Source organism: Taudactylus pleione, unplaced genomic scaffold, assembly GCF_031769625.1.
Source record: "Taudactylus pleione unplaced genomic scaffold, aTauple2 ptg000391l, whole genome shotgun sequence".
NCBI lineage: Eukaryota > Metazoa > Chordata > Amphibia > Anura > Myobatrachidae > Taudactylus > Taudactylus pleione.
Window position 1 is genome coordinate 16,837,374 of NW_028284792.1, and position 26,965 is coordinate 16,864,338.

Genomic DNA, 26,965 nt, shown 5'->3' on the forward strand with positions numbered 1-26,965 from the left:
GTCATACATGTATCTCCATCCCATAGTCCAAACTTTCTACCATCCTCACCTTGCCAAGTGAAACTTTTTTCTCTACATGTTTGCAATATATGCATTTATTACATGTATATATGTTACATCCAAGTTTTTTATTCAAAAAATGTTCTATCTTTTAATTTTTGTCTCCACTAGTTCTATCTCTATATACCTTTAATTTACTGGGTGCCAAGATTCTCTTCATGTTTGCTGCCCTCCTATACTCAATCTCAGGTTTTTTGGGGAGATGGGGACCTAATATTGGGGCCCTTAAAAACAAATGCCAATGTCTTCCAAGATTTTTTTTATCCTGACATTTTCTATATTGATTTGCATAATTAAGGGTCTACAACCTTTATATTCCTTGTTTAATTTTCCCTGTTTTTCTTTTATAAGGTCAGTCCTTTCTACAATGGAAGCCTTCCTTCTAGCATTCTCGATTCTTTCAACATCATAGCCCCTTTTCGTCAAACATGTTTCCCAAATGCTCTGACTGTGACCAGTATGTTTCTATATTGCTACAATTTTTCCTCAGTCTGAGAAACTGGGCATATGGCACATTATTTTTCCATGATGGTAAATTACAGCTATTTGAGGGAATAAAACTATTGGCATCAGTATCTTTGAAAAAAGTTCTTGTTTCAATAAAGTTGGTACCTTTAACTTCTAAATAGATGTCCAAATAATCAATACCTACAGAACTATACCTAAATGTAAATTTAAGATTATAGGTATTGTCATGTATACAAAACATGAAAGATTCTATACTATTGTCATTACCCTCCTAAATCACAATGAGATCATCTATATACCTACAATACAATTTTATATTTTCTTTAAACAATTCAGTGTCATAGATAAACTCCTCCTCCCTGCTTGCCATAAAGATGTTTGCATACGATAGGGTGAATTTCGTCCCCATTGCAGTCCCGTTTTTGAAGATAAAATTTACCTTCAAATTCAAAATAATAATGTTCCATTATGAAAAGGATATCAAATGGATTTTCTGGAATAATCATGGCGCAAATTCTAATAAATAGCAGCTCTAAAACTCTATCTTATCTTGCCCAATACCAGAAGAAAATAATACATAAAACAACTTACTGTATAGATTGTATTTCTGGAGCACTTTCTACTTTTTACAATAAAACATATACTCATTCAACAGTCCTTATGTAGCTTGTCACTTTCTTCAAAGATTCCTCTTCAAATACTCGATGTATAAAATGAAAAAAAGAGAAAACCGCATATGTGTAGAATTGTTTTCAGATGGTTATGAAATTATAAATCTCTATAGAAGAAGATCTTGATAGAATTAAATCATTTATTCTTAATTTATGCGATGCAATGATGTACCATACTGACTTTTATAGTTTGTAGGGTTAAAACATATAATGGTTTATTTCTTGAAACAGATTCTCACAGATATTTATAAAACACAGCAAAAGATGATCAATTCAACATGTACCCTACTCACATAAAATAGAATGGGGTAAATCACATAATGGTATCTTTCATGACCCAACTCACATGAAATAAATGTAGTTTAAACACATCAAGGTTTCTTTGTCCAGCTTTTCAAATAACAGCCAATATCAACACTGAGTAATTTTCAGTATTTATTAAGTAAATACACAGATTGACACTAAAATAAAAATGTTAATATCTCCAATCATATGTAAGAGGCTTCCAAAATAGGGATAAAATTCACAGATATCCAGGTACAGTTGTTAAAGGTATATGACAGTCCGGACCAGTCTCTAAAAAAGCATATCCAGTACCTTAATGGAAGTGCGATATCCACAATCCAAATAATCTCTTACTAGTGCACAATAACTCCTCTGACCACTGCGTTTCAATTCCTAAAAATAATTTAAATTCCGTCACATGGTCGGGACCAGATATGCAATAAACTTTCCTAAAAATTGCCTGTGAAGAACTATATTCATTATATGTACCTTTGATGGACAGCCACCAAGCAGTATTCCCTATGGGACCACGTGCCAGCTCCGGGAACGGTAGTCTGGCGTGCAATCTGCCAGGAAGCTCCATTGCTTACTCCCGCGACTCACCAGAAGTGTGCCACAACCGGGAACTTTCAGTATGCACTTCACATAGGTGGAAAGCAAGCTAGTGGCATGGATACAGGTGGACCTCAAACAATAAAATACCGGAAATTCTGGTTGGTGTTCCATAACCATGGAACACAAGTTAGAACATGAACCACAAGTTATCAATACTAAAATCAGAGTGTTTCCTTATTCCACTACACAATATATATCAATAAATGAATATAGAAATAAAAGAAACATTAATATCAGAACTTATCTCATACAACACAATTAAAAATACAAGACACTCAATTATTCTTGCATTATATAACATCTTATAACATTTCTTGTGTAATAATTAGAGATGTGTGCCGACCCTCGTGTTTTGGCTTTGGTTTAGGATCTGGATCTCCCCTGGTTTTGGATCTGGATCTCCCCTGGTTTTCGATCTGGATTGGTTTTGGCAAAACCTCACCTCCGTGTTTTGTTTTTGTGTTTTGGTTTTGGATCTGGATTTTTTTCTTAAAAAATCAAAAAAACTGCTAAAATCACATAAAATGTGCCTGTTTTTGTTCCTACAGTATTAATAACCTCAATAACATTTATTTCCACTCGTTTCCAGTCAATTTTGGTTACCTCACAGCTTACAATATTGATTTTTTTTCCATCTAGTTTAACCACTTAACTGACGAATTCTTTTTCCAAAAACCGCTCCAAAATTTTAGATTTCTTTTATAATTGAATTAGATCACGAACATAATTTTAAACTTATCCATCACTATTTTATTTGAAAATTTTTTTTTTTTAAAACACAGTATACCATCAAAATAACAATTTTTATATTATACTGTAGTGATGGCCATTGACGGCTGTACCATCGATGGTTCAACCATCGTTAGAAGCCATCAATTGTTTTGCGATTGGTTGAGGAGATCTGTGTACACCACAACTGCTGATGTTTCCTAAACATCGATTGAGGTTTGCCATCGATGGTGCAACATTGATGGCCACCAGCAATGGCAAACCACTTGTTTTCAATGGTTTGCAAACCATCGATGGTCAGTTGCCATCCCTAATCAGAGGCTCTGCGATATCTATCGATTGATATATATTATATATATATATATATATATATATATATATATATATATCGATCGAACATTTTATATATATATATATATATATATACACATCCACACAGGCGGCACTCTGTCCTCCAAAAATGACAATACAGGAGGTGTGATGTATATCACCGACGTTTCGGAGCCTTTAATACAGCCCCTTCATCAAGGTACAACACAACAATGTTTTGCAACCTTGCATTAAGGAACATCCTAGATTTTAGCTTGATACCACTTCCTTTTTGAATAAGATTCATGCATTGTCGGAGATTCCATTGGGAAGTTTTTTATGTAGTATAGATATTAGCAGTCTATACACTGTGATCCCTAATGTGGAGGGCCTGATGGCAGTTAGGAAACTTATTGCTGAAAGTACCATCTATAGTGGCCCTGATGTTGGTTTGGTGGTAGATTTGTTGAACATGATTCTCAATAAAAATTTCTTCATGTATAATGAGAAGATATACCTGCAGCTAATTGGCATAGCGATGGGGTTGAATGTGGCCCCATCCTACGCCAATGCATTTATGTTCCAAGCGGAACAAGAGATTTTCTTTCAGGATGTCTATGTATCTGGCATGATTTTTTTTTATGCCAGGTACATAGACGACATATTCCTGATTTGGACAGGTACTGAATTGCAGTTTAGAGAATTCATGATCCAACATAATCAATCAGATAATCCAATTAAATTCACAATTGATATTAGTGATATGGGGGTTAATTACCTGGATGTCAAGTTAAAATTTGAGAATGGCAAATTGGTGACGGAATTGTTTAAGAAGCCTACCGACAGGAACACTTTATTACATTTTGGTAGTTGTCATCCAAAAGAACTTAAGTATGGTTTACCATACTCACAATTCCTGCGGGCTCGTAGGATTTGTATTGATGAAGTAATGGCCCGTAGGGAAATTGATTTGATGAAATGTAAGTTCCTTGAGAGGGGATATCCCGTTAATATTCTGAATCAAGGTATTGAGAAAGCTATGAATGTACCCAGAGCTGACCTTCTTAAATCAGGAAAAGTTAAAGGAAGGAATATGGGCAAGTTGCCATGGGTTAACCATTACCATACTCAAAGTAATGAGGTTAGGAATTTAACTAAAAAATTTTGGCCAATTGTAAGGACCGACCCGGATTTAAATTTGCAGGACTTTAACATCATGCCCTGCTATATTAGAGGTCGCAATCTTCGTAATTGGTTGGTTAAAACCGATATTAGCAACATGTGTAAGATTGATAGGGGATGCTTTTTGCGTCCAAAATTAGGGTGTTTTAGATGTCTTAACTGTATGACCTGCCGTTCGTTAACGGTAGGCAATAGCTTTTGCCATCCATATAGTGGGCTTAGGTATACCATTAGGCACCGTTTGACATGTACAACTAAGTTTATCGTATATGTAATCACTTGCCCTTGTGGGCTCATTTATGTCGGCAAAACTGACAGAACTTTGAGGGAACGAATGGCGCTACACCAGTCGGCTATAAGGGCCGCCATTTCTTCTGGTAGCAGTGACCAGCCTGTGGCTCGTCATTTTGCTACAAGTGGTCACAGTGTTGCCTCATTAAAATATATGATCATAGATCACATTCCAAAATCTATTAGAGGAGGCGATAGGTCCCGCAGACTACTCCAATGTGAATCCCGTTGGATTTTTACATTGGATGCTCTGGCACCACGCGGGTTAAATGAAAATTTGGGACTACATTGTTATCTCTAAAGCTATGATTGATAGTATAAATAAATATTGCATTATATACAACATTTATGTACTATATAGTTTAAATTTTATTACTGTCAGGTATAATGATACTATAGAGTTTGTATGTCTCCTCATACTGTCAGTGTGCTCTTAGAGTATGGTTAAGGGTATATTTTTAAAAATTTTTTCAATTTTTTCATTTTTTTTCAATCTTTTCAACTTTTTCTATATTGCAGTATTCTATGATCATTAATTGTAATGATATTGTCATCTTTTATGATGTCTAGATGATGATGGAAATATCATCAAGCTGTTTCTCTGAGTCTAGTAGGTCTTTTTGCAGTATTTATAAGTAGATTATTGACTGCTTTAACATTGCAGATTTTTGTGTCAGGTATTATGTGTTGTATTGGTATTGTGATATACGTGTTATTGTATATGTCGTTGTTGAATTTATTGTGGTCCGGTGACTGCGCGTTGTCATGACAAGGGGAGACCAGGCTGTGGGCTTCTACCTCTCTTAGGGCTGACGCTGCTGTAGCGCCGATGTGGAGGAGAGGCAGGTGATGTCATCAGCGGGGGACCCGGCCATGGACAGCGCACGGCACGGACAGCACACGTGGAGTTTAGTGAGTATAAATGTTTGTGTCATTTGTATTGTTGTGTTGTACCTTGATGAAGGGGCTGTATTAAAGGCTCCGAAATGTCGGTGATATACATCACACCTCCTGTATTGTCATTTTTGGAGGACAGAGTGCCGCCTGTGTGGACGTGTATATGAGAGGTCATCTTTGGCTGACCTTCTCTGGAGGGCACCTGCTGCAGTATTGTCTTATTTATGGGAGTGCCACCCTGGAGGACTTTATATATATATATATATATATAAATATATATACACACACAGTATATATATATATATATATATATATATATACACATATAGACATATACATATATATATACACGCACACATGTATATACATACATATATATATACACACACATGTATATACATACATATATATACACATATATATATACACATATACACACACATATATATACATATGTATATATATATATACATACGTATATATATATATATATATATATACATACACACGTACATATATATACATACGTATATATATAATTGAACAATTATTATATACATATATATATATATATGTCTGTATATATATATATGTATATATATATACGTATATATATACGTATATACATATATATATACACATATATATACACATATATATATATATATATATATACATACGTGTGTATATATATATATACAGTCAGGTCCATAAATATTGGGACATTGACATAATTTTCATATTTTGGGTCCTATTCACCACCACAATGGCTTTGAAATGAAACAAACAAGATGTGATTTAACTGCAGACTTTCAGATTTAATTTGAGGGTAATTACATCCAAATCAGGTTAACAGTGTAGGAATTACAACGGTTTCTATATGTGCCTCCCACTTTTTAAGGGGCCAAAAGTAATGCGACAAACTAAACAATCCTAAATCTAACTTTCACTTTTTAATACTTTGTTGCAAATCCTTTGCAAGCAATTACAGCCTGAAGTCTAGAATGCATAGACATCACCAGACGTTGAGTTTCATCCCTGATGAAGCTCTGCCAGGCCTCTACTGCATATGTCTTCAGTTCCTGCTTGTTCTTGGGGCATTTTCCCTTCAGTTTTGTCTTCATCAAGTGAAATGCATGCTCAATCGGATTCAGGTCAGGGGAATGACTTGGCCATTGCATAACATTCCACTTTTTAGCCTTAAAAAACTATTTGGTTGCTTTTGCAGTATGCTTCGGGTCATTGTCCATCTGCACTGTGAAGCGCCGTCCAATGAGTTCTGAAAAATTAGACTGAATATGAGCATATAATATTGCCCGAAACACTTCAGAATTAATTCTGCTGCTTTTGTCAGCAGTCACATCATCAATAAATACAAGGGAACCAGTTCCATTGGCAGCCATACATGCACACGCCATGACACTACCACCACCACGCTTCACTGATGAGGTGGTATGTTTTGGATCATGAGCAGTTCCTTTCCTTCTCTTCTCTTCCCATCACTCTGGTACAAGTTGATCTTTGTCTCATCTGTCCATAGGATGTTGTTCCAGAACTGTAATGGCTTTTTTAGATGTTGTTTGGCAAACTCTAATCTGGTCTTCCTGTTTTTGTGGCTCACCAATGGTTTGCATCTTGTGGTGAACCCTCTATATTCACTCTTGTGAAGTCTTCTCTTGATTGTTGACTTTGACACATATACACCTACCTCCTGGAGAGTGTTCTTGATTTGGCCAACTGTTGTGAAGGGGTTTTTCTTCACCAGGGAAATAATTCTTTTGTCATCCACCACAGTTGTTTTCCGTGGTCTTCCGGGTCTTTTGGTGTTGCTGAGCTCTCTGGTGCGTTCTTTCTTTTTAAGAATGTTCCAAACAGTTGATTTGGCCACACCTAATGTTTTTGCTATCTCTCTGATGGGTTTGTTTTGATTTTTCAGCCTAATGATAGCTTGCTTCACTGATAGTGACAGCTCTCCAAATGCAAATGTCACACCTAGAATCAACTCCAGACCTTTTACCTGCTTAATAGATAATGAAATAACAAGGGAATAGCCCACACCTGTCCATGAAATAGCTTTTGAGTTGATAGTCCCATTACTTTTGGCCCCTTAAAAAGTGGGAGGCACATATTGAAACTGTTGTAATTCCTACACTGTTCACCCGATTTGGATGTAATTACCCTCAAATTAAATCTGAAAGTCTGCAGTTAAAGCACATCTTGTTTGTTTTATTTCAAAGCTATTGTGGTGGTGAATAGAGGCCAAAATATGAAAATTCTGTCAATGTCCCAATATTTATGGACCTGACTGTATATATATATATACAGACATATATATATATACATATATATATACGTATATATATATACACATATACAGTATATATATACATACGTGTGTATATATATATATATATATATATACACAGACATATAAATATACATATATATATATATATGTATATATATACACTTATATATATATAAGTATATATATATAAAAAGCACTAATCCACGGCACTCGCCATACCTAGTTTTGGGGTGCAACATGGTATGTGACCACATTGTTTAAATAGAAATCACAGGGGCTCTGCACTCACCATAATAGCTAATAATAATAAACATAATAGCTAATAATAATAATAAACATAATAATAAACATAATAAACAGTGGGGTTTTGGTTCATGAATTGATCAATGCATTTAAGCTTGCAGCCCCCGTCACGGGACCCCACTTTACTGCAAGTCCCTACTCTATTGCTCAGAATTATAACATGGACATAGCCATCACATTAGTGTTAAACTCAGGGTATGCTATCAAGGTTTAAAGCTCACAGCAACTTTGCTTTTAAATGTGAGACAGTTACCAAGCACACCTGTTGCAAAGCACCTAGGAAAACAGCTGACACAAGTTAGATAACTAGTTAAAAGGGGTGCATGAGAAAATGTGATCACAAAAATGATTAATTATAAAAATTAATCATAATAAACAAAAAGCACTAATCTACGGCACTCACCATACCTAGTTTTGGGGTGCAACATGGTATGTGACCACATTGTTTAAATAGAAATCACTCACCATAATAGCTAATAATAATAATAAACATAATAAACAGTGGGGTTTTGGTTCATGATTTGATCAATGCATTTAAGCTTGCAGCCCCCGTCACGGGACCCCACTTTACTGCAAGTCCCTACTCTATTGCTCAGAATTATAACATGGACATAGCCATCACATTAGTGGTATTATTATTATGTTTATTATTATTATTATTAGCTATTATGGTGAGTGCAGAGCCCCTGTGATTTCTACGTACACAGACATATATACAGTATAAACATATATATAAATATACACATATATATATATATATATATTATATATATATATATATATATATATATATATTATAATTGTTCAATTATTTATTGGGGGAATGGGGAGGCGGAGCTGGGGCCGGAAAAGAGTGGGCGGGAGCTCCGGGGGAACATGGCAGCAGCCGCGGCTACCAGAGCCGCTGCTGCTGCTCCTACAGTGATTTTACTGATCACTGTTCCGAGCCGCAGCGGGAGGGTGTCCCGCTAGCGGCCCGGAAACATAGCAGCGGCGGCTACCAGAGCCGCTGCTGCTGCTCCTACACAGTGATCACCTAGTGATCACTGTATTTCCAGAGCCGCAGCGGCAGCGTCTCCCGCTGGCGGCCCGGATACATAACAACGGCGGCGGCTACCAGAGCCGTCGCCGCTGCTCCTTCACACAGTGATCACTATGTGATCACTGTAGTTCCGGAGCTGCAGTGGGAAGGTGTCCCGCTGGTGGCCCGGATACATAGCAGCGGCGGCACTGCTCCTTCCCCACACTTACAGATGGACCAGAAGGTCCCTCTGATGTAGGTGGCTGCGGGAAGATTAGCTTCCCACAGCCGCCTGGTGGGCATTTCTGACTGGTCGTATCAGATACGACCATGTCAGGGAAAGCCCAGCCTGGTGCGGTCGTATCTGATACGACCGTGCCAGGCAAGTGGTTAAGGGCCAAAAGGTTGCATCCAGCTTGCTGGCTCAAAACTGATTGATATAATTATTAATAGAGTTGAGGACTGTGCAAAGATGATGTTTGGGATACCCTTGAGGATTGAAGGCATGGGCCTTCATAGAGGACAAGGAAGTTGACGGCCTTGCATCTGCTGGCGGCAGCTACAACATGTGGTTCTTGGCCTTGCTCTCCTGTCATGTGACAGCCCTCCATATTTTCTGCAGTCTTGAAGCAGTGTCACAAGCACCAATAGTGTAGCCAAGGTGCGGTTACAAAATTCACACACTTGCAGGGGTTCGCGCACAGAAAAAAAATATACAAAAGACACAATTTTTTTTTTCGGGTCCAGAACTTGGGCCCAGAACACAGATTTGTGATGACTGGAGTAGGGCAGCACTAGGTTGCGTTGCTGTATCTTGTGTGGCTAAGCCTAACACGCACACACACACACACACACACACACACACACACACACACACACACACACACACAGACACACAGACACACACAGAATAGAAATAGACAGAATACACTATTTTTTTGGGGGGGGGGGGTTCAAGTCCAGAACTTGGGCCCAGAGCACAGATTGATGACGACTGGAGTCGGGCAGCACTAGGTTGCGTTGCCGACTTGCTAGATCTTGTGCGGCTAAGCCTAACACGCACAGACACACGGACTATTATTAGAAAAAAAAACAATTGATTTTTATTTTTTTTCAGCTCCAGAACTTAGGCCCAGAGCACAGATTGATCACGACGTATTGAGCAGCACTAGCTTGCAACTTGCATTGCTAGCTGGATCTTGTGCGGTACTGCGGTTAAGCCTAACACACACACACACACACACACAGAAAAATATAAAAGACACTTTGATTGATTTTTTTTTCTTACTATGTATATATATATTTTTTTGAGTCCAGAACTTTGGCTCAGATGGACACAGCACCAGCCCAGATGTATCTGCAGGTCTGCACCAGCCCAGATGGACAGAGCAGACATGAAAAACACCAGCCCAGGACACAGCGGACAGCACAGACAGCTTAAATGGATCAGCAACAGCCCAGATAGACACAGCAGACAGCACAGTGACAGCTGTCACAGCACCAGCCCAGAGTGGATCAGCAGTCACCAGCCCAGGACACAGCAGACAGCACCAGCACCTCTCCCAGCCGTACACTACCCACTCTCCCTGTTCAGTCTCCACAGTGAAATGGCATCTCTCTCGTGGTCCAATATACTACATTGATCAGAGATGAAAGCTCGTGAACCGCGAGATTTTGTCTCTATGGTTTTGCCTCGATTTGAGAGATCCGAGTAAGGCGGGAAAATCTGAGCCGGCTTGGATCCGACTCAGATCTGCTAAATTCGGGTGGGTTCAGATCTCTGGAAACCGAACCCACTCACCTCTAGTAATAATATATGAATAACATAATAATAGTCACATAATAATTACAGTAAAAAACTAAAATCACTAAAACATCACTGTAAAAACCATTTTAATTCGAAATCGGCGTTTAAGCCCACTGGTATCAATTTATCAAGTTTAAAAATCCACCTCATTTCAGCTCTAGCAAGGTTTCCTTCCAAATCCCTATTTTTCCAATTGCACTTTATGTTCTGTATTCCAATACATTTTAAAAGGTCTTTATTTGAGCATTTATGGGTGATTTTAAAATCATTAGATAATGTATGTATATCCAAACCTTCTTGATAGTGCATAACTGTTCTGAGAGTCGCGTTTTTAATGCTTTCGATGTCCGTCCTACAGTATATAAAAAAGGCCACATTTACAGGTATACAACATTTGTTGTGTGGCAGGTAATGAGTCCCTCTATCTTATATTCTTTTTCTTTTATTATAAAATGTGTAATTTTAGTCTCTGATGAGGGAATGGTCCTACATGCCACACAATCGCTACATCTGTGGAATCCTTTTGTACGTATGGGGTTTAACGTAGTGCTAAGAAGTGCACTTTTTAACAAAGGATCTTTCAAATTTGGGGCTTTGCGATTATAAACATGGGTTTAGGTTGAATGGTATCTCTCAATACTGGATCTTTTAATAAGATCCCCCAATGTTTTTTAATAACTTTCTTCATGTTTCTATAATCAGAACTGAAGCCTGTGATGAATGCCCATTCAGTATTCATTTATTTTTTATTTTCTTTATTTCCATTTTTTATCATTTTCTCCCTATCCATTATCCATTGATAATACCTCATTTTCTATTTCTTTGATAGATTCTGCTGTATAACCCTTTTTAATGAATCACTCATACTTGACAGCTGCATTTTAAGGTGTTCTTCTTCACTGCAGTTTCTCTTTAGACACAGGAACTGACCATTAGGCATACCCTTTAACCAGTTAGGATGGTGATTACTGGTCTGGGGGATATAACTATATGAGTTGTTGGGCGTAATGTAACCTTTGGTGTGAATTCTTTTGTCTTTTAAATATATTGTTAAATATAAAAAATTAACGTGTCTTACTAATATCAATATCTAATTTAATATTTTTCTCATTATGATTGAGTTTCTCACAGAAGGATTTTAATTCCAATTCTGCCCCCTTCCATATAAACATAATATTGTCAGTAAATCTAAACCAGGATACCAAGTTCGCGCCCACCCCCCACACCTCATCATGCTCTCAGTGGGACATGAATAAATTGGCGAAGGCAGGCAAAAACTAGGTACCCATCGCAGTTCCAATCCATTGAAGGTAATAGCATTCCTCAAAAAAGAAATAATTAATTATTGTTCAAAATTAAATCGATACCTTCCATAATAAAATATATTTTATCTGCTGGCATATCAGTTTGAATTAAATACCATCTTACAGCCTCTACACCGTCTGTATGATTAATACTGGTGTAGAGAGATGCTACATCAACTCTCACCAAGTACATAATTTACAATGAAAACTATATAACGGGTGTGCATAAAACCTGTAGCCTTTATGCGACACAAAGACTAGGATCTCACAAAATCTTGAATACTAAATAAATATACATAAAAGAATGTCTTGTGCCACAAGATGGCGCTGGATATACAACTTAGTCCATATGTAGTAATTCAATATGAAAAGAAGTCCTTTCAGTCAGTTGTTCTTTCAATGTGGAAATCCCAAAAGTTCAAAGTAATCTCCGTTTTGGGCATATGTAAATAAACACAATATGGAGACAATTGCTTAATGATGATGCAGCATTGTAATCACTTTCCTTTAATCAAAACGCAGGATTCTTTTAAAATAATGCAGTACTCCAAATATGTTCTTTAAATATAAGCGTACCCAAACTCACACGCAAAAACATGGGAATAATCTCATCAAGGTTTCTCTAATGTTCAATCTTCTAATAATATATTCACATATAGTCCTTATATAAAAGCTTGCCAAAACTCACAGGTCACATTGTAGAAATAGTCATATCAAGGTATCTTTTTTCTTTAACTTCTGCGATCTCACAACACAAGTACTTCAAGTGGAGTTAGTGTATAAGGTGTAGCATACCTTACTCACATGTGTAGTGTAAAGTTAGATGCTCATCAAGGTATCTTTCAGCCTCTTATATCTACTTTCCAATGTTTGATAGACAGCTCCCATTCAACCTCGTTAAAAAAGGAAAGCAATATGTATAGTAAATTATATTTATTATACATATATGGAGAAACAGTAGTAAATGGTACAAAACAACAAATAGAAAAAGGTATAGAACATTTAGAAAAATCACTGGGGTAATTCCAAAAAAAAAATAAAAAAATTGGTAGATGGTGACCTGATGTATCAGTGCGGTGGAGTCCGGAATCCATCGTGGCTTTCAAAATGGTATTTCTTTTATTGCATTTGTTACCACCAGTCTTTGCTTCTATCATTTGTATGCCTATTATTGTATTGCATTTTCAGAAACTGCTTGGACTATTACTTCCTTTGTCCCACACAGCGTTCTGATGTAGCTGGGTTGCCATGGCAATCCACAGAGACATCCGACGCTCGTCTGAGCCGCGTCATGACATGTGGTCCCCCATCAGAGCCGGGTTGCCTTAGCAACGCATATGCGGCCCCTGGAGCTCTCAATAGCCGCGTCATCACGGCGGCGCCGGTCCCGCCTCTATGGCATAGTTCACTAGGCGGGCGGCAAGGCAATCAAGCATGGACATTATGGGATGTCACTGGGTATTTAGGTATGATGTGCATTTGTTCACTGTTGTTCTTGATAAAAGTCACACCGACTGAAACGTTGGACGCTGATCCTTTGGAGTTGTGAGTCTTATTTATTTCAAGTCCTGTGAGTGCCGCTGTTCTTCTTTGTATATTTGGTTCATACACCATTAGAGGGCACCCAGGCAGGTACAGACTATAAAGTGGAGTGCCGGCGTTATCTCTCTCTCTCTCTCTCTCTATATATATATATATATATATAGATATATATATATATATTTACACTAGAAACCCCAGTTTAAATATCCTGGTTTGCCCCTGCAGATATACATAGTGATGTACATAGTGGACTATACATAGAATATTGCACATACAGTATTTTCATGCAGAGAAGGTTCAGGTTCTTGTTGTACAACAGCAACTGCAGATATAATATGTAATGACAACTCCAGAGGTGGATTTAGGGGTCAGGTCATCCCTAGGCGCAACATTATTGCCTCCCATTCTCCCCCAAATGTATTATTTTCATTAATAAGTCCTAAGCACCTTTCATGATTCTTGGAAAAGCATCCAAAATCTGAAGAATGAGCTGAAGACCATGTATTACAGCTGTGGAGATCATAGCACCTGTAGGACCAATGCTGTGTTAAGCTGTATGGGCAGCTGCATCAGTCACAATGGCTAACTTGGTACAGCCATTTGCTATATAAAACTTCATTAGGCAGACCAAAGTGACATCACACAGGGAAGAGCATGAGTGGGTCATCCTTCTCCCACCAGTCTCCACACCTGTACCACCCTCGCCCCACTTGTGCCATGGTTAGGATTCAGCACCTGCCTGCTCATCTCACATAATAATTGTAAACACAGGCGAGGCTCTGATGCAGGAGGGCCTGCTGTGCCAACCTCAGCAGGTGACACCTAGGCACGTGTCTAGTGGGAAATGCTCCACTGGCTGGCACAATTGTGCACTGACAGTAATGATCGTTACTTTCACAAGTGGGTGGATGGGGGTGGTGCGGCTGCATAGATGTGGCTAACTTATTATGGGCAGAGATCCACATTTATCTCTTAACACTCAATGTGGCTTTATCTGTGGCCAACTTGCATGCAACTCTGCATTTATTTCCCATTATGTTCCTTTGTAAATATTAACACAGAAGCAATGAAAGGTGGGATCTTTAAAAGTGAGTAATTATCTCTCATTTAATTCAACCCAGAAACTCTCAAATATATCTCAGCAGAAACAGTCAATGACAGTGATGCCTACTATCATTAAATCTTAGGTGGTTTGGTGCCCACTGCCAAATTGGTCAATGTGCTAATGAGCAGGTGTACAAATCAACAAGCAGGGTTCTAGGGACTGCATCGGTTGCAGCCCCTAGAAGTCAGATTGGGCTGACGGTATAGCAGGGGAGTAGCTTCCCATTGGTAGTGCTCTCTCTGCTACTTGTTGTCCGGACTGGCAGTCCCTGGGGTAGAAGATACCTTCCCCTGGGACTGCCTGTCCAGCTGTGATTAGCAGGGAGTGCTTTCAATTGGAAGTCACTGCCACTGCTAGGCAGTCCCTGTGGGTGGTAAATTTTACGGGATGCAGTTAAGATGCCAGCGGTCGGGATGCCAGTGGCACCAGTATCCCGACCCACGGCCAGAATACCGTCACTGGAATCCCGACATCACTTGAGATGCCGGAATGCCGACAGCCAGCATCCCAAACGTAAGTATAGCGAAGCGTGTTAGGTTTACGTGGCAGGGATGTGGTTAGGTTTAGACACCACTGGGGGGGTTAGGATTAGGCTGCGGGGGGGAGGGATACGGTTAGGTTGGGGACAGGCATGGTTAGGTATAGGCACCACCAGGGGGTTAGGTTTAGGCACCAACGGGGGAGGGTTAGGTTTAGGTCCTAACAGGGAGGGTAAGAGTGCGGGGGGGATGGTTAGTGTTATGATGCAGCAAGGTTGGGTTAGGGAGGGAAGGTTAGGATACTTACCAAGCCCCTGTCAGGATTCTGAGCATCGGGATGCTGTTGTCTTCTGACCACCGGCATCCCGACTGCCGGTCTCCCGTATGTATTCCAATTTCACTAGGTAAAATTTGCCACTGGACAATGATGTTTGCATTACACTTTTCATCCACAAAAGATTATGTAATAGCCGTGTTAATCTAATTATTATTTTTTTTTATAAGTAAAGGGTATGTTTTCGACATCCTGGTGGACAGGATGCCGCCACTAACATTACCGGTGCCAGAATCTTGGCGCCATCATCCCGACCGTCGGGTTGCCAAAGGTAAGTAACGGGGTTTGGGGAAGGGTTAGGTTTAGGGGTTAGGCACTAGGGGGAGGGTCAGGCACAAAGGGGGGAGGGTTAGGTTTAGGGTGCGGGAGGGGGAAGTTAGGTTTCATACACTAGGGGAGGATAGGGTTAAGCACCAAAGAGGGAAGGTTAGGGTTAGGATAGGGAGAGGGGGAGGGCTAGCATACCGACCAATAAGTATCGGTATATTAACCCTGTCGGGATCCCGGTGTTGGGATTTTACTGTAGTTACCTGTAATTCCTCAGCAAACACCAAAGTCTTCTTAAATAAATTTGAGAGGAGTTTCACATCACTAATATATTTTCATTGGGAGATCCTGATTCTTTCCATTGTCTCACATTGCTGTCACATGCAGTCCAGCCCCCACTTAACACAGTACTCTCATGAAATACCCAGTGCTGCTGTGTACATGCAATCCAAAACCCAAGATTTGTTTTTTTTAATCGGATTTACAGCAGACCCGAACTGGGACTCTGGGCCTAATTGAGACCCACTCGCGAGCGCTGAGAGCTCGCAAGCGGGTCGATGGTGCCCTAATGCGCATGCGCGCGACGGAGGGAGCTCCATCGTGCGCATGCGCGAGACCCGCATAGCAACAGCCAAGCTGTCGCTATGGGTCTCGCACCAAAGGGGGCGTGCTGTTGATGGTGACTGACAGCACGCCCCCTTTGGTGGGCATGCCGGGGGCATTGCTGCCCAGACGGAGGCGTTCCCATGGGAACGCCTTCCGCCTGGAGCCGGCCCACTGACATCACTAGTGATGTCAGTGGGAGTGCTTTTGGCTCTGATAGAGCCAAAAGCACTCCAGGGCTTACGGCAGCGAGACCATACCGCAGGGTCTTGTTGCAAGCCCGATGGTCAAGACCATCGCGACCATCTTTTTGGCCGCTCGCATAAGCTGTGGGTGGTCACCTACAGCTATGCGAGCGGCCAGGAGCCCGCTCCATTTTTAGGTAGGAGGGCTCTGATTCAGAGCGAGCGCTCTGGTCAGAGCGGCCGGCTCTGAATCAGCCCTCTGTTCTACTCAGGACTCCAAAAGTGATCTGAGCTGGGATTTGATTAGACTTGGAACCTCAAAGTTCGGGTGTGTTCGATTTGATGATTGTCAATTTAATTATATGATATGGCCACTACTGGGGGCAATCTATAGGGTTGGCCACTACTGGGGGCACTGAAATAGGGGGTGGCCGCTACTGGTGCACTTTATGGGGGGGTGCCTGCTACTGGGGGCCCTGTATATGGGTGGCCACTACTGGGGACAATTTAGGGGGGTGGCCACTACTGGAGGCACTCTATAGGGGTGGCCACTACTGGGGGCACTGTATAGGGGTGGCCACTACTGTGGGTAATTTAGGGGGATGGGCACTATTGGGGGTAATTTAGGGGGGTGGCCACTACTGGTGGCACTGTATAGGGGGGACAGCTACTGGGGGCTATGTATAGGGGGGGCTATTAATGGGGGCAATGCAGCATAGGGGGATTGCTACTGGAGGGTTACTACTGGGGGCACTGCATAGGGGGGGCGCCAGTCCATTACATTGCCAGGGGCACTTGGATCCCTAGATACATCCCTGGGCGCATTGATCCGGGGGGACATTTACATGGAATGTGTGGCCGCTGGCTCTATGCATAGGGCTGAGAGGCAGGCAGAGAAAGATGCTCCCTGGTGGCTCGGCTTGTTAATTACACACAATCAGAGTGGCCATGCAGTATATAACTGTACTTTGCTGGGGCATTCATATTCTTTTGCATCTTGCAATGCCATCCATCACCACTTACTCATCCAGGCCTATAGGCCTTATCAATAGATACAGAGTAGTATAATCAAATCGTATAATTCATAATTGATTATTTGACTAGGCTGTTACTCTGCCTTGAATCCAGTGTCCTGTGATTTGCAGTTTGGACTCAGTTTCCACTTTAAAAAAAATCATTGGAATTTTGGATGTTTGTTTTTTAATAGTGTTTTCCATTTCTCTCATTTGTTTTTATTTATATTAGTACTGTAATCAATCAATTAATCAACCAACCAATCTCATTGGGGTTTTGAATGCTTGTTTTGTAATAATGTTTTCCACTTTTCCGATTTGTTTTTTATTATAACTATATTACCACTTTATTCATTCATTCAATCAAATCAATCAACCAATCAATTTCATTGGGATTTTGGATGCTTTTTTTTAATAGTTTGTTCCATTTATCACCTTTGTTTTTCTTAATAGTTATATTCTGTAATCAATCAATCCTTTACCTGGCTTCCACTAATACTATAACATGGGTTTACCTGTGCTGGTCTCGGGCCTCTAGTCTACTTCTTGAATTATGAAAACATACTGTATGTTAAACTTCCATCCTGTCTGTCACTGTAGTGACACTACATGTTTTCTAGATGTGCTATAAAACTGCCCTGTGTTTGTGTTGCTACTCTGTCACTTAATTTAGCAAGTCAGCTGCCTGCAGCTTTTAGTCAATATGGGTGAAAACAATATTGTGACCTGAAATTAATGTTGTTGTTGAGGTCAAAAATACTGCGGAAGCAGAACCAGCACAAATTACTTGATTTTACCTGTTTTTATAAATTTTTAAAGAAATCAATCAAGATCCAAAACCAAAACATTTGAGGGTGGGTTTTGGCACATCTCTAATTATTACACTGCAAGTCGTCTTGTGCGGGAGGTGGATTGGGGAGCATTGGAGGCATGTTGAAACTGCTTAGGAGCCTCATTAAACATTAAAACAACCCTGACTGCAGATAGCACCTGACCTGGGTTTGGCACCAAAGGCTGAAGTCTGTTCAGGTACTGTACGTGCAACCTATTGTACATACAGATATTTCCCTGTTGTTGAGCACCATTGTACCTTTTGTTGTCTCCTCTTTCAGTGCAGAAAAGGGGCCTATCAATTAGCAGATAAAATGAACGATTGAACGATATATCATTCAATCGTTCATTATATCTGCTAATGGATAGGCCCTGAACGATGACCGATGCGCACTTCCACGGCCGATAAATCGCATCTATCATCTCTCCAACATGTTGGTCAATTATCACATATAGCTGTACGATATTAGCATTATCGTGCAGTTTATATGTGGTAAACGACGAACGACGTAAGATATTAGAAGCAGCTACAGAGCGCTGCAGAGAAAAAAATCCACTCCATGAATGATGTAATGCAATATCGTTCATTGCTCGTCGTTTGCCAAAATCTGTCATGTACATGACAGATATCATGCAGCACAGCCACTGGAATTTTCAAAGGATATCTTTTGTTTTTCATCGCTCAGAAATACATCTGCTAATGGATAGGCCCCTTAACCTTGGCTAAACTTTACAGTATATTTAATTTCTTAAGCATAGGTTCATTTTGAATTAAAATAGTTTAGGTGGCTATCACTCACTTATGTGTTGTGGTTGTGTACCACACATTGGACCTCATTCAGACCCGCTCGCAAGCGTCGATGTTTAGGCCCTGCGCCCGTGCAGCGGGCGCACTGCATGTGCGCAAGCCCTGGAGCGAGAGAGAAATTCTCTCACTCCAGAGCTCACTACAAAAGTGGCGGCTGTTGATGCTGATCGACAGCTCGCCCCGTTTTGTAGGCGTGGCGGGGGGGGTGATTTCACAAACGCCTGCCGTTTTGTGGGCGGCCGCACTGACATCAGCAGTGATGTCAGTGGGGAGCTTCCTGCTCAATCAGAGCAGGAAGCTCCCTGGGGCTTGCAGTTGCCGAGACCCAACTTTAGGGTCTCGTCGCAAGCCCTGATGGTCGCGAAAGTCTTGACCATCGCGACCATCAACCTGGTCGGTCGCTAGAGCTGTGGGTGGTAACCCACACCTTAGCTAGCAACCAGGAGGCCGCACTTCAAAACCCAAGCAGCCGCCCTCATTCAGAGTGACCGCTCGCATTTTGCGAGCGCCTCTGAATGAGGGCCATTGTCCTATCGATGTAAAGGCTCATCTTGTAATGGCCCTCTCTTTATCAGTTTATTATATTGTCTTCAATTTGCAGATCTTTTAGAATCATTAAATATTTTGCAGAAACAGTTTTACCAGGTTCTATAAATCAGGAATGTTCACGTATCTCAACAATCCACTCTTATGGTTAGGTCACTCAGCATATTTGAATCCCTTTTTAAAAAAAGACATCTCTACTCTTGGACATGTCTCCCTACTATGGGGCATATTTACAACAATCCAAATCTTAGATGCAGATGGGATACCATAAATTTGCCCAAACAAATATGCAATGCTATATTTGAATACAGCGCAAGAATGTTTCAAATATTGTATGAGGGATCAGAGATTGCGTGAAAGCTCTGTCTCTGCGAATCACTTCCCTGCGCTTTAGCATATCTAAGCAAATCGCATTACCCATTACAATGATTTGAAAAAATGTTAGAATTAGGGCTTGGAGGAAATTTTTTAAAATATTCCTACAATTGGCCTTTAGTACATTTAGGTGAAACTAAAATAATGTGCAACAGGTGTAAACACACCTTTTCACAATATTTTAGTAAAAATAATAATTATTATAATAATAATAATAATAATAACAATAAATATGCCCGTATATGCAGAGTTCTCTGTCTCTGGGTCTTCAACTGGTGAACCCATTAATTAGCATTACCCATAAACAGGAAACAGTGCTTTGAAATCTGTGAGCATAGCTCTACAAGATTGTTGTGCGTTAAGAAGCTTTTGTACCATTTGCACTATGGGCCTCATTCAGAATTGCACGTAAGAGCAGGGTGCAGGACCTGTTTTGCACATGTGCAGAATGGGTTCTGCATGATCGCACGCAGAGCGGCAGCAGACTGTCAGTGATTGACAGTCTGCTGCATAATGCCTCCTGCTGCACTAACATAATTGCAAGGATGGAATTGCAAAGCTGCTTGCGTGGAGCTTTGCAATTCCGTCCACTACTGAATCAGGCCCTATGTCCTGTTCGTGAACAATATTACCTGATATCTCTAATAGGTGTTGGAGAGGGTTCTTGGTTCCTGGAACCTATTTGCACATATGATGGGCTTGTCCCAAAGTATCAAGCTATTGGTCGATGATAAGAAACCAGACACTATTATTCATACCGATCATCCATTAACTCCTAAGTAATTTTTACGGTTTCTGATTCCCCCAGGAATAACAAAATACCAACATAAGCTTATTTGTCATATAATTTCACCTGCTGGAAATATCAAACTCCCACTACTATTGTCCCGGTGGTTAAATAAATATGGTATACTTACTTACCACCATATGGAATACATGACTTCTACTATAAACAGCTCAGCAAATTTTTTAAAAAGATCAGGGAACCTTTGGCAACTTATAATATTTATTTACCTTTCTCTCTTTAATTAACTTGCTATCTTTAATTACTCCCTATCATTTACTGTATGTTTTTGTTTTATTGAACTACATCTCATTCAGGGCTACTCCTCCTTATCCCCTTCCTTACTTGTTTCTCGTTCTTTAACTCCCATGTCGCTCACCCAATTAAATAAATGTTAAAGAAAATCCTTTACTGCTGTGTCTGCTTCATTTATAAATGTTAAAACAAGCATTTTCTGATTTTTTTTTTTTTTTTTGCTGATGTTATTTCTAAATATATTGTATGATAACATTTCTAAAATTAAAAAAAAACATGTTTTTATGATGGTAGGACTAAATATATTTAAATTAACACAACCTGTAAACTGTATTTTTTGTTAGGGATTATCAATGCGGTGGAGCTTGGAGGTCAGGCCATAATGTTGCAGTTTGTAACAATGGCTACTATGGTGAGCAATTTCGACTACTGTATTATGCTAATTGTAAATTTATGCTGCACAATTATTTATAATATTATACACTTGGGTATAACTGTCGCTGCTGAAAATGATAAGCATAAACTATTTTCGGTATGCTTTACACAAAAGTTATGGCAAATCCTGGTATAGTGAAGAAGCAACATCTTAAACTCCATGGAGACATATATAGTATGTAGTGTACTAGAAGGACCTACCAAAGAACCTAATCTACACCATGAGCTACTAGACTTTTTTTATTATTATTATTATTATTATTATTATTATTATTATTATTATTAGTTTAGTTAATATTTTTTCTCACTTCATATTATTTATTTATTTATTTTTTTATTAGAGCCAAATAACAATATAAACTAAATATAAAATCAGCAAAGTTCATACCTACAGTTATTTTTTTTGTTTCATGTTGTTTGTTTGGAATCAGTAAGTATATAGTAAAGACATGATGAAAACAAAAATAGAAACAAGTGTTTTAGAGACAAGTGGAGTCAAACCACTGGGGAGCAGTGTAAGAAAATCCATAAGAAGGCTCATGATTTATACATAATCATGGAAATGGCTGCCTAACCAAATAATACAAACTATATCATATAAGTAAGAATATGATATAGCATATTGCTATATAACTATAAGAAATGACACCCTGGACTCCTTCAGTTAGTTTTGTCAAGGTCCTATATTGCACCTCTTAGTTTACTTTACTCCTAAACTCGGCCCTAAATGGACTACAGATGTGTGCACATTCACCTTTGCTCAAATTACACCAATTTAACCCCATTTGGTGCTCCATGCACTTGCGACTTATCCACGACAAGCATCTCGCCAGAGCCCTATTTACTACAATCCGCATTAAAATACAGATTGTAGTGTGATATTACCGACAGAGGGCCTAATTCAGACCCGCTCGCGAGCGCTGAGCGCTCACAAGCGGGTCGATGTTAAGCCAGTGCGCATGCGCACGATGGAGGCGGCTCCATCGTGCGCATGCGCGAGCAGGGGCGCCGAGAGGGGGGGGAGCGGGTACAGATTACCGGGGCCTGGGCTTCCTGAGGGGCCCGGAGGGGGCCCGGGTCCGGCGCCGCTCTCCCTCCCTCACAGCAGCCCAGCACACACCGTGTGCTGAGCTGCAGTGGAGACTATGGGTCTCGTGCCAAAGGGGGCGTGCTGTCGATGGTGAGTGACAGCACGCCCCCTTTGGTGGGCGTGCCGGGGATGTGGCTGGCCAGACGGAGCCGTTCCCATGGGAACGCCTACAGTCTGGGGCCGGCCCCACTGACATCACAAGTGATGTCTGTGGGAGTGCTCTCGGCTCTGATAGAGGCTTGCGGCAACGAGACCCTACCACAAGGGTCTCATCGCAAGCCCGATGGTCGCGATGGTCTTGACCATCGCGACCATCTTTTTGGCCGCTCGCTATAGCTGTGGGTGGTCACCCACAGCTATGCGAGCGGCCAGGAGGCTGCTCTAAAATTAGGAAGGACGGCCCTGATGCAGAGCGAGTGCTCTGTCAGAGTGTCCGGCTCTGAATCAGGGCCAGATTTGCATTTCGAATTCAGGCAATATCACAGGGATTTATTAAAAATCTCTTGCAGGGACAGAGTTTGCGATAAAGCTCTGGGCCTGATTCAGAGCCGCTCGTAAGCGGCCGCTCGTTCGCTCCGAGCGATGTTCGCACATCTGCGCATGCGTATGGGTTGTAATGCGCATGTGTCAACCAGTCATTGCGGTCGGAAATCGAGCGCTCGCAAAATAGCGAGTGCCTGCTAATTTGAGTGACATGATGAGGCGTTTGTGGGTGGTAACAGGGGAAGGTGCTTGAAAACGGGGAGTGGTGATCCGAACGCAGGCGTGCCAAACGGTCAAAACGGGCGTTTTAAGGCTGTGCATAATTAACAAAGCAGCGTCATTGACCACGTCACTTGGTTGTTTCTTAGCCTGAACTGTTTGCATGATTGCGGTAGGAAAATCCTACCACAAGCACTGCGAGCAGTTCAGACGCCTTTCGATGTACTCGATTAATCTAATAAATAGCGGAGATGACGTAGGATGCGAGCGGCCAGGGGGCGTCTTTACAAAATAGCGAGCGCATGTTTCGTTCGCTCGCTCAGACATAGAGGCGTCAACAGACCGCAAAGCGAGCGCTTAATTTAAATAGCCGGCCCCTTTTTCTGAACGAGCGAGCGCAAATAGCGTCCGGCTCTGAATCAGGCCCTCTGTCCCTGCGAATCCCCTCCGCAGCCTTATCACTGTGTTTTTTGCAAAAAATACAGTGACAAGGTGGCTGCGCATGCACCGACCAGCCTTCGCTACCCCCCGCGATCGTGAAAAGTACTTATCTAGTATGCCTGGTGTACTGTAAGTGAATTTGTATGCAACTACTGTATGATGAGAATAAGATCTAAAATTCAGGAAAAAGTGTGAATCGCTATCAATGGCAGAATATCTAGATCACGCCAAGCATCATATGGTGCAAAATGTTACTTTTCTATTTTAATTACATCTATCTATCCAGGAATTACTTCATAATATAAATGTTTAATAAGCTGAATAAGTAATAATTATTTTAAGATAAAATTATAATTATAATTTGGGGAATTTTTACCATGACATTATTGTTAACACCAGGCTAGCTAACCAATTTGTTTTTCTTTTGTTATATATGTATTCCTATAACTATATTTACATGTTTTTAAAAGATTTAGGTAAAATAAAATTATTTTATCAGTTTTAAATGTGATTACATTTCTTTGCACCTAATGTATTTTGTAAAAAACTTTAACAGCTTCCCTATGGCATTGCCACAGCTGCCAGTGTCAGGATAGGAAATGCTTTAGGAGCTGGAAATCCTGATCAAGCCAAAAAGTCCTGCAAAGTTGCACTTTGTTTCGCAGGTAAGAAATTTGTTTTGCAGGTAAGAAATTGTATATGAAAAAAGGTAATTGATAAATGAAAATACTGGAGCATATTTATTAAGAAAAAGGTAGGACAAAAAACAAAATGTTCAATCAATCAGACTTGTAGTACCCCTTGGTATATCTCAAGTACATACTCTCCTGTAATTCTCAGTTTATTCAGATTGCCTGGTGTTCTAAGGATATCAGGTGGGTCAGATCTATCAAGCAGCGATTTGTTACACTCGCAAGTTTTCAGCCTTTTTATTGGGCGTGTTACAAACTGCTAGATTTATCAAAGGCAAAACCACTGGAATTTAGCCTCAAATCCATTTTCAAACTTTACACACTTATGAGTTAATAACCTTTATGGAGCAAATTTATTTTATGAATATATTATTGGGTCCAAGTTACTGTATGATTCTACTAAGAATACAATTTTTACATTATATTAAGTGGGCATTATGTGCATGCTGGCACTTGTAGTGCAACAAGTGAACACCAGTATTTTTTTAGATTGTAGGAGGAGACCAGAGTACGTGGTGGAAAGGACGGACCAATTATTTTTAAGAAATTCCTGTTGATGTGTGTGCCCTTTTTAAAAATAAAAACGAAACAGAAGAAATATGTGCTACAAGAAAATGTCTACACCCAGTTTTTAAAACTAAAAACATTATTAAGTAATAAAGTTAAATAATATTGGGAAATTATTACATTGAAAAAATATATGTAACCCCTTTACTACCACAAGCTCTGAGTATTTCAAGAACCCTACATTCAATCTAGAAAACATTGGGCCTGATTCAGAGATGTAACCCAATGGTTAGAGTACATCTCTAATGGTTTAGGGTCTGCGCATGTGCAAGACTCGTTTTGCGTATGTGCAGAACGGGTCTTGCAAACTTGCTCGCAGACCCCCTCAAGCCGCATGATTGACATGCTGCGGTATTTGGGAGGAGTGGGGGCAAAGCTGGCCACCGTTCCCGGGTACTTGTTACCCGATTTCCGGGAGGGACGAGGTCAGGGTCTGCGTCGGTGGATGCGTATTTCTGTCCTCACAACTGCCAGGCCCCAGTAAGGCTGTGGTAAGCTTCAGCTACCACAGGCTGGCCAAAGGGGCAACCATCGCAACTGATGTTAGCGATAGTTGCGATGGTGATCCCAGGCAGCGAACTTGGTTGCAGTGCTGGCAACGCCGAAGCAGCAAGGAGGTGTCTGTTTCCTACAGAAACCTCCTTCCACATAAGCATTTTAGATGGAGAGAATTGCACAGCCACTTGTGTGCAGCTCTGCAATTCCGATTATCTCTGCATCAGGCCCAAAGTATTTATGGAAGAATGGGATTCAATCGTAGGCAAATGTGCTCCCTATTTCTGAAAAGAGTATCACTGGGTCTATTCCCCAAAAACACTGGAATACTGGAAAAGGAATTGTGGATCATTACAAGAAATAGAACATTTCAAAACAATGCAACAATGGACAAAAAAATTAGATTCAAAATAGAAGATGTGGTAAAAAGAAAACAAAATAAATACCACAAAGGTCTGGAAAAATACAAATCTGACTACTGGAACTGGAAAAAGCATCAGAACACAAAAACCTTATATCAGCGTGAGAAAACAAAATCAAACAAACAGAAGGAAACAATATGGCAGAGGTAGATGCAAGCACCCACAAGATATTTTTTCACGACCTGGAAGTCTTCATTGAAGAAGAGACATAACTGAGAACATGTAAACACATCATACCATTTGATTTTAATACTTATCTACCTTTTCTCAAACTCGGTTAATTAAATACCAGGTGGCCATTCTGACATATAAGACGCAACTGCACCAACCTTGACATCAATGATGAACATAGGAGAATAAGGGAATAACAATTTCTGAAAAGAAATTACCATAAAGTATATTAGCAGAGTATCGGGGTGACAGCAGGTTGGGTAAGAGTAAACTGTAACTATAATGCACAAGTAGATTGTGCTGGGAGCAGTAGTCTTCCAGACAATAGTTAAACCATGGTATAATGTGCTTGGCCAAGATGCATGTGGTGTTACGTATGCAACGCAGTTATTGATGCTGGTGGCTGTTAGTCCACAAGTGGTACAGCTTAACCAGTTCTTAATTTGTTGGTCAGGTAGAACAACAAGTGGCAAATGTGTAACAGCAATATGCAGAATATATACATTTTATATATATATATATATATATATATTGTGACACAGTCGGGATAGGGTCCCTCTCCTGGGGTAGGTG

At 40.3% G+C, this 26,965-nt stretch overlaps 1 protein-coding gene across 1 annotated transcript in view; it reads left to right on the top strand.

Annotated features, from left to right (window-relative positions):
* LOC148507599 (multidrug and toxin extrusion protein 2-like) overlaps positions 1–26,965 on the top strand; it is a 156,312-nt gene that overhangs the window by 72,488 nt on the left and 56,859 nt on the right. Inside the window, exons 9-10 of the mRNA XM_088445879.1 lie at positions 21,722–21,789; positions 24,602–24,710. Of these exons, the coding sequence (XP_088302005.1) occupies positions 21,722–21,789; positions 24,602–24,710 (177 nt within the window). The remainder of the gene's footprint in view (positions 1–21,721; positions 21,790–24,601; positions 24,711–26,965) is intronic.